The sequence below is a fragment of the Rhagoletis zephyria genome, unplaced genomic scaffold (genome assembly GCF_001687245.7).
Source record: "Rhagoletis zephyria isolate East Lansing unplaced genomic scaffold, Rhagoletis_zephyria_1.1 Rzeph_scaffold_09647, whole genome shotgun sequence".
In the NCBI taxonomy this organism is placed as follows: domain Eukaryota; kingdom Metazoa; phylum Arthropoda; class Insecta; order Diptera; family Tephritidae; genus Rhagoletis; species Rhagoletis zephyria.
In genome coordinates, this window is record NW_016166725.1 from 2464 (window position 1) to 12322 (window position 9859).

At 33.3% G+C, this 9859-nt stretch overlaps 1 protein-coding gene across 3 annotated transcripts in view; it reads left to right on the forward strand.

Moving 5' to 3' along the window:
• Positions 1–6160: 6160 nt before the first annotated feature.
• The window catches only part of Atg18a (Autophagy-related 18a), a 12288-nt gene continuing 8589 nt past the window's right edge, over positions 6161–9859 (forward strand). For 2 of the 3 annotated variants that reach the window (XR_001849215.1, XM_017632102.1), the window contains exons 1-4: positions 6161–6311; positions 6384–6555; positions 6621–7207; positions 7526–7684. Coding sequence is in view for 2 of the 3 variants with exons in the window: in XM_017632102.1 (XP_017487591.1) it covers positions 6241–6311; positions 6384–6555; positions 6621–7207; positions 7526–7684 (989 nt within the window). In the remaining variant the exon portion in view is untranslated. The remainder of the gene's footprint in view (positions 6312–6383; positions 6556–6620; positions 7208–7525; positions 7685–9859) is intronic. The other variant, XM_017632103.1, reaches the window with a different exon arrangement.

Genomic DNA, 9859 nt, shown 5'->3' on the forward strand with positions numbered 1-9859 from the left:
AATCGCAAGATAATCATTATACCTGAGCGAAAAAAAATAAAAAGTAATCCTTATGCTCAAGCAAAAATATAAAACTCAGAATCTGAGTATTACTCTTGAGTGAAAAAATAAAAATCGCAAGATAATCATTCTTGAGTAAAAAAATAAAAATTGAAAGATAATCATTATTTTCGATCAAAAAACCTAAAATCAAGGGGTAATCATTATTCTTGAGCGAAAAAATAAAAATCATATTTTATTTATTATTTATAATTTTTATTAGTAAAACTTGAAAAATAAAAATCATTGTAAATTACGGTAGTACATACAAAGACAGATATGTGAGTATACATAAAATTGCTGTACGACACTTACAACATGTTGACTTTTTTAATTTAAATTCAAATAATAATGATTATTTTCCATTCCTTTTCAAGAAATTCGATGGAATTTTCTGTAGTTAAGTTTAACTAATGAATCAAGTAAATAAATAAACTATAGGTTAAAACAGACACGTTGACGGCCCTTAAAACATATATATATATATTAAAGGCCTTTGCCCTTACGTGGTTTCGATTCGTTGAAAAGAGTTGCCAGATGTTAGAAAATCAAATGCAAATGATCGAGTTCGGAGATGTTTACACAAGATATTCAACCCACCGTCACCAGATCTGCACCGAGAATTGAAGAGATTGGTATGTAGAAGTACAATAAGGGTTGCCATGTAATAGAAATTAAATTCAAAATATTAAAATTATTTAAAAAGTTATCTGGGTTATAACATATGGTGGATCCAAATGGTGGTGATTATTTTATTTTTCAACTATATATAAGAGGGTTGCCATCTTTTTAAAAGGTGAAATTCAAATAATTGATAGGAAACTTCTTAATCGAGTTCGGAAATATGTACTTGCGTTAAAAATATAATGCCACTGGAGACGGGGAAAGGCAAAGATAAGGATATACACAGAATCAAAGATAGGACGAACTAAAGATTTCATTGCACCCTTACGTTTGATATCCATATTTTAATATATCTCATAACTTGTGTATATTTAAATTAAATTAGACTTCTCAAATAGTTGGCAACCCACATCAAAATATTATTTTCAAACTAATAGCTTCCAGCTCTTTCGTCTGATGCCGATTGTGATACATATTTAAATTACCTAATTCCTTTAATTCAAGCTCAGTTTGCCTTTTTAAACAGATGGCGATCCTACTTCATGCACTTTAGAAATGAAGCATTTCAAAACTCTTTCGATTGATATCCATATTGTAATAACTTAATAAAGTTATTAAATAATTAAATAGTTGGCAACCCTCATCAAAAAATTTTCAAAGTCAAACTTTCTTAAACCTATTTTTTCTGAAGTCCCATATTGTGATATGTATTCCAGGTACCTAATTCCCATGTTCATGTTCAATTGAATTTTTTAAACAGATGGCAACCCTCTTACATGTTGCTTAGAAATAAATCCTTTTCAACACCATTTCGATTGATACCCATATTGAAGTAATTAATTTAACTTAATTGCATTAATTTTTTAATAGGTATTTTCCGGATAGCAAACTAACATAATTTAAACCTTTTCCAAATATCTATGTCTTATGTCAAAATTTCGTCAAAATCGGTCCAGAGGTTTTTGAGTAAATGTGTCCCCGTATATTAAAATGTATCAGAAAAGTAGCATTTACATATGGGGATCTTGTAAGAATGCTTTAATCCATTAATGTTCCATTAATGCATTTTTGTATGTAATACAGCCATATGCATACAGCAGTAGTACAAGTGTATGATTAAGGTACGCATACGCTCTGAGAAACCACGCGTGTTAAATGGAAATGAAGGTTCATTTATACTGGCATGTATACACAGCAGTAAGCTCATGCCTCCAACAGCGATGTTGTATGCTTAAGATTTCTACTGGGTAGTTCATTTATGCCAGAAATACTGAATTATGACAAGTGTGTATTGGTGGAAGGAGAAAAAGTTAAATGCAAAATTTAATACAAATTTAAATTTAAATTAAATGTTTATTAAATTGCAATTAAAAAATTTTGCGAAATCGGCTTTAAGTGTACGAATTCTATTAAGAAAAACGTGGGACGTAAATCATATTCGTTTTGAAATAAACCTCCCGAGAGACGAAAAAAAATAAAAAGCCCATATAACTATTATGAGAAGGCGTAAATCATATTCGTCTTGAAATAAACGTCCCTTGAGACGAAAAAAATAAAATAAAACGCCCATATAATTATTATGAGAAGGCGTAAATCATATTCGTCTTGAAATAAACGTCCCGAGAGCCAAAAAAGGATATTTCTCGTAAATAATTATTATACAAAGACGAAAAAAATTTATCTTCATACAAGGCGACGTTTTTGATTCTAAATATTAGAGTAATAATTATTTTCGGTCTCTGCTTTAAAGTTTTAAAATGCTGTTAAACTTATTTCGCTAGCTGTTCTCGTTATTGAGATATGTATTAGATTTTGTCACGAAAAAAGTTTAATTACCACACTGCGTGCCGCTAGGGTTACGTCGAGCGTCGTCATATGCGTGGACGGCTGCTGTTAGGCTACTTTTGGCGACGGAGCTGAGTGTTGCGTGGCGGCTGAGCAGCAGACTGTAGTGAAATCAGTACTCCACTCATGATGGTGTGTAAGGCCTGTGCAAACGCAGCAGAACCATCTTTGCTGAGTGGATGTCCTGCGTTGCCTAGTAGGAGTTTGTCCACTGGTTTATGGTTTGGCGGGTGTTTATTTATTTATTTATTACGGGCATATAACCTATATATACTCGTATATACAGTGACTCAAACAAATGGCCATGTGTTGATTTTCTTCAAATATTCGTAATGTTTTTCGAGCTACATTTTTTTATTATTTTATAAAAATATCGTCTAAGCTTTAACCAAAACCGTGTAAATCACAGTTTCAAACTTTATACACAAATTAGGAAAATTCAACAATTTTCATTAAAATTTTAACTTTTGTTTAAGTTTTTGTAAATTGCGCTTGTTATATTAAAAAATCAAAAAAAGTAGCCTCAAAAAAATTTTCAAAAATCAACGCGATTTTTCAGCCGTTTGAAACTTGCACTTCATTATACAATTTTGCTATGGGCTATAAAACTGCGTACCCAAAAATTTTCTAAAAATTCAGAATAACAAGTTGAAATTTTGATGAAAATTTGTTGAAATTTCCTAAATTTTGTAACCTAAAGTTTGAAACTGTGATTTACACGGTTTTGGTTAAAGCTTAGACGCACACATATGTATTGCATAATTAACACGTATACATTAAAAGTAAAGTTAAAGCTTCATGTTAGATAATCTTTTACAATTTTTCTTCTAAGTTACAAGATGGTTTATGTATGTATAAATAACCAAAAATAGCATATTTTGGATGCTGTTGGAAGATAGTCCAAGCAGCCCCATACTTTATCACGTGAAGGACATGCGATCCACGAGTGTAATTTCCTTAGCCGCAACCCCTGGGTGAGTGGAAAGGGCTAGTTTCCATCCCTAAACTGTCTATTTCACTCATTGTGGGCAGGCGATCTGAATGGACGAGAGCCAGAGCCATACTGCTATAACGGATAGAAAGACTAGTTTCAAAGCCGAACCTTTCTATAAATAGCCAATGTTCTGCAGCGATTAAGTAGCAAACTCTTTTCACAATTTTTTATTTGATTTGACAGTTCATAGAAACATTTGAATATTTTAAAAATATATTTTTTCGATTGTGTGGGGTGACGGATTTGTTGTTTGTTGTTGCAACAAAGATGCCCTGAGGCCAGAACATGCCTTTAAGTGGCAACGATTATTGCAGCTGTTGCAACGGACTGTGTTCAAGGAACGGTGTCTGTTTCGGCCGCAAACACGGGTCTGAAGTTTTGTTCTATGCTACTGTACGGAGCAGACCGGAGACCGGTTGGGGTTGCTGCTGTAGTGATGGTCCTTGGTCGGATTTTGTGCTCCGAGTCAATCCGGTGAGCATAGAACCGATCATCCTGGGGATTCCGTTCATAGGTTTTAGTTTTCAAATTTTCTATTTGTTATTTGCCTAAACATGCAATCTCTATGGTAAAACTGCTACAATTTTTCTGTTTGATTGCAAGAAGCCCTAAAACAAGATTCTTAAAAATTACCTCAAAAAGAGGCTGTGGGGTGCAATCTCGTACGATATACGTTGCTCAATACCATTACTGTACTTAGGGGCACTCAAAAAATGGATTTTTTGAATTACATATAGTATACTGCGGCACAAGACTATACAGCATATGGCGGAAGTATTAGCACACTATGAGCAAACATGCCATACGGGCAGATGCAATATGCCGGGGCGATGTGATGCGTTGAAAATTAACTTGTTATTTTAACCAGCGGGCCCTAACCGCCAAAAAGATGTAAGGGACTTCTTTTCAAAATTTTATTTTTGATGCAGATGCTCCATAAACATTTCTGCATCAAAAAGGAAATTTTGAAAAAAGTGTCGCTTACATCTTTTTGGAGGTTAGGTCTCGATAGAGTCTTGCAAAGCAAATAATTCAACTCGCTAATTGTTACCCCACATTATACGATTTAAAGTATTCATAATAAAAAGATTGCCATAAGAAAGATGAGGCACCGCAGTATATCGTATCGCAAACGTTTGAGCATGATAAAAACATTAGAATGTAAAACCATTAAGAGTCAGACTGACGTTTGCAAACAATATAATTATCCCCAAATATATTCTGAGCGTTCAGAATATATGAGTCCGAAAGGAGTCCTAGATAGGTAAGAAATATGAGTTTCAAAAACAAAAAATGGTTTACTCTTATATGAATCTTTTGGGATTCATATATGATCCAAGTTATAAGCCAGCTCCTTGTTCCAATATAAAAACCAAAAAGATTTAAAATTTATATCTAAAGTTGTTTATACAGAAATTGAAAATAATTAGAAAACAAAAAAATGAACACAATTTAGCTGCAGCTGCTGCTACTGAATGCAAGTTGGAATGTGTATATGCACGTATGTAAGTATGTATGTATGTTATTTGAAAGGAATTTTTGCTAAATGCCTTTGCAAATNTGTATATGCACGTAAGTATGTATGTATGTTATTTGAAAGGAATTTTTGCTAAATGCCTTTGCAAACACAGTGCCTCCAAAAGAGTCTGAAATGATTCATATATGAGCCCAAGAATTGTTTTAAAAGAGTCCAAAATGAGCCGTATATGAGGCCAATAAGGGTCCAATATGACTCTTATTGAGGCTCAGTTGATGTATGATTTTAAGCTCATATATGTCGACCTTCGGACTAAGGGAAACACCCTCATATCGGACTCTTAAATGAGCTCATTATGAGCGTGATGGCTCCGAAATAGGACTCCTTAAAGACTCATTTATGACTCCAAATGTTTGCAGGGTTAAGAGAAACTCAAACTCACATACATACATACAGTATCGGTCATATCTATAGCACGCCATTTCGAAGTGATATTGTGTGCAACTTATGTTTATTTGTTTATTTTTGAGAATTTTCAATTAAAATACAGTTCTTTCTCTAACAAACCCCATATAAACCCAAGTTTAACAATTTGTAGAAAACTTCAAAAAAGAGCAATAAATTTTCACCTAAGTTTCAAACTTTTTTCTCGGAAGTGCTAGAATTTTTTTGAGTACACATTTTTTTGCCTTTGCAATTTTAGTCTGATATTTTGCTGTAGGGATTTTGCTTTTTTGAGAGTTTTTATGACTTTTTTTCAGTGTGTTAGAGACAATGTTCTGATAAATAATTACATAATTCGTGTATTCATTGTGGTTTTTTTACTTGATAAACACAGATAAAATTTTATTTATTTCATTAATGTTCAGTTTTATATGGAATAATAAGTGTTGAAATGAAGAAATAATTTTTGTTTGTTTTTTTGCTTAATATTGCCTCACTGAATTTTTTATTCGGGTTTTTAGAATTTTTAATACGGAGTATCTGAATTTATGTGGTTTTTGAAAATGCTGGAACGCATTCCCTGTTTTTGTATGAAAGTAAAGAACTTTTTTATGCGGATTTTTTTTTAACGGCTTTCTGACGAACGCATGTACCGCATAAAAAGAGACCTAAGTGTATTTAAATTTCCATTGGAGATAACTACTGATATTTTACTAATAAAATCTTAAACGTTACAGTTCACCAATTAACTCGGATAAAGTCCAGAGTTGTTAGTTTTCAACCTCTCAAACCTGTTTAACTAATTAAACGTGCGATAATGATGAATTTATTGGGGCGTCCCGACATCGAAGCTGGCGAAGTGTTTGTGAACTTTAATCAAAATGTCACGTAAGTACTTGAATTACTAAGTCTCAAAAGAAAATAAAGACTAATTAAATCATACATTGCCGATCCAATTAGATCTTTGGCAGTAGCTACAAAATCGGGCTATAGTTTATACAGTCTTAGCTCGGTTGATTTAACTTTGGATAAATTGTACAGTTGCCAAACGGATGAGATATTTCTTATCGAACGTCTTTTCGAAAGCTCTTTGGTTGCGATTGTCTCTCAACGTTCACCGAGAAAATTAAAGGTAAATTAAAGTCCTCCTAATTATGTATTTTTATTTTTATTCAATCACTCTTCTTAAAATTTTAGGTCTGCCACTTTAAGAAACAGAGCGAAATTTGCAATTATTCATATTCAAACACTATATTAGCTGTTAAATTGAACCGTGAACGTCTGATTGTCTGCTTAGAAGAGAGTCTTTACATTCACAATATCCAGGATATGAAAGTTGTTCATACAATACGTGATACTCCATGTAATGCAAATGGTCTCTGTGCGCTTTCTTCCTCATCCGAGCACTGCTATTTAGCATATCCAGGAAGGTATACGTCTGGCGAAGTTCAGATTTTCGATGCTATAAATTTACATGCTAAAACGATGATACCTGCTCACGATTCACCATTAGCAGCACTGGCATTTAGCCCGTCTGGTACTGAAATTGCTACAGCTAGCGAGCGTGGTACTGTAATTCGAGTTTTCTCTTCGCTTGATGGCACCAAATTGTTTGAACTGCGGCGTGGTCTTAAGCGTTGTGTTGCTATTGCTTCGCTTTCGTTTAGTACGTGCTCTGGATATTTAGTTTCTAGTTCAAATACCGAAACAATACATATATTTCGTTTGGATCGATCGGCTGCCGAACAGGCCGAATCCAAGCAATCGACCGATGACTGGATGGGGTTCGTTACCTTTTTATTTGGTTCTTCTTTTAGTTTTGAGTGTAACTTCATTTTACCTCCTAATTTTTATTTTCTGTTGTATTTATATATCTTAAACACACATATTCATCTGTTTTATGTTTCTTTTCTTCCTTCGAATTCGCACAACACCTGTTCTCAACATCCACACCTCCTGTTTTCAACACACCAACCAACAACTCCAATATCAACCATTACATTACATCCTTATTCGCCACCCTCGCCACCTTTCATGTATTGTCATCATTATCCAACCGTTTGACGTCGCTGAACCCCATGTCTACTCTCTCATACTCTCAGTTACTCCCTTTTTAGATATCTCAGCAAAACCGTGACTAGTTATCTACCAACGCAAGTAACGGATGTATTTAGCCAAGGCCGCGCATTTACATCAGTTACATTGCCTGAACCTGGTATTCGGCGTATGTGTGCAATAACAACAATACAAAAGCAATTAAGGTATGTTTTTAGGTGTAAATTATCAATATTATATTCATATAACATTTTAAAATACAAAACTTATTTGCTTTAAGTTCCGTTAATTTTGCTGATTCGATGCTATTGTACTATTCTCGTTGTAAGCTTATCAACTTACAAACTCTTTAAACTAGATCTCGTAGTTGATTTTTTGGATTGCGCCGGTTTTTTGAGAATATATTCTATAATGTGCCTCAGAGATTTCTACGCTCACCTTTGCCATTTTACTAAAGTAACTGTTAGACAGGATATGTTTATGCGCACATAAAATAATTAATGACTTGACTTTTTTCGAATTAAATACGTTTTATAAAATCATTTAGTAGAATACATAATTGGACTTAATACAAACCGCCGATTCGCCAATTCTCTGCTCGCTCTGTTTGGCCTCTGCTCTCTTGTAACAAAATTTATATGTGAAAGCAACAACAATGTTATCCACCTGGATTCAACACAAGAGAGTATGAAGATACCCTAGGCTTATGACAAATGCTCCGTCAACAAATTTTCGCACAGAAATGTTGACTTACTTTGATTGTAGCGCTCTGCCCAAAGACTTGTTCAGCTACAACAACAACATCAGAACATAGCCACATTTTTTTTTTGAAGCTTGTAGTTATATTTAGAGAATACCGCTTGGTATTATTTTGTTACATATGAAAATACATAAGTCAGTCCATTTTTTGAGTATACACACATGATATATACAGGGTGTTCAGAAATTTCATGATCTAACTTTGGGGGTGTATTAGGGACTCAAAATAAGGTCAAAAATTAAAAAAAAAAAGTTTCCCGTTTTGGTTTCTATGGTGATATTCCGATATTGTTATCCCGTAACCATCATTACAGAAACCATACACAAACGCAATATCGGGATATTGCTTACGATAAGATGTGCGAGACATAGCCATTCTTGGTGTCGGTCAGTGACTGAAGCGTTTTAGTGGACACCATAGGGGGTTTTGTAACGGTAACTACCTGATAATAATATTGGATTATCTCCTTAAGAAACCAAAATGGGGAACATTTCTTTAGAAATTTTGGCCTATTTTTGAGTCCCAAATACACTCCCAAAGTTAGATCATGACATTTTTGAGCACCCTCTATATGAACACATTGTAGTTATAAACTTACTTTTTATTAAAAGATTACACTTCTTATTTTAAACACAACGAAAAAACATACTTAACGTTTTCAACATTTATAAGTTTTAAAATATTTCATAAAAACTGTTGTAATGCTTACATCAGTATATGATGTACCTATAGGTATGTATACATACACTGCCGGATCAAAGTATTGGTACAGCAAATTTTTCACAATATATGCAAAAATTTTCATTCAAATATTTTTCCGCTAGTTTTGTATAAAAATATGGTTCATTCTACAACAAAAAACATAAAAGTATAATTCCTAAACTTTGTACAAAACTCGCGAAAATTTAGCAAATTTTCATGAAAATTTTCAACTTTTTAATCAGATTTTTTTGAGTATGCAGATTTCTAGCCCAATCAATGTGCAAGTTTTAAGTAGCTAGGAATTGCCGTTGATTTTTTGATTTTTTTTTCACACAGTATCTTCCATACAAAATTTTTTTTTCGAAAATACTTTATATGGAAAATATGCAAAACACCTTCAACAAAAAAAGTTCTCAAAAATCAACCAAGAATTTAATGGGCTGCGAGTTTGGCACAAAGTTTAGGAATTATATTTTTATGTCTATTTTGGTTGTTCAATGAACCATATTTTTATACAAAACTAGCTGAAAAATATTAGAATGAAAATTTTTGCATATATTGTGAAAAATTCGCTGTGCCAATACTTTGTTCCGGCATTTTAGAATTTATGTAGCATTGTAGCTTTTCATTTTAAATGTAGCACTTTTGCTACAATTTTACACCTTTAAACAATACATTATAGCAGTTGGCGGCATATTAACACACTCAAACGTTTCAATAAGTGAGATTGTGTGCGTAAAATGCACTGTTCAGCTCGCGTTCTTCGTATAGGTGTGAAACACGCATGTGCTCAGAGAGCACTCAGTGACGTGTGTCAAGTTAGCACTACACTTTTCGAAATTGGAAAAGTTAACTACGGCATTAATTGTAGTGTTTTTGTTGTAAATTTGTTGTGGAAAGAAAAAATTTGTAGCTCTCG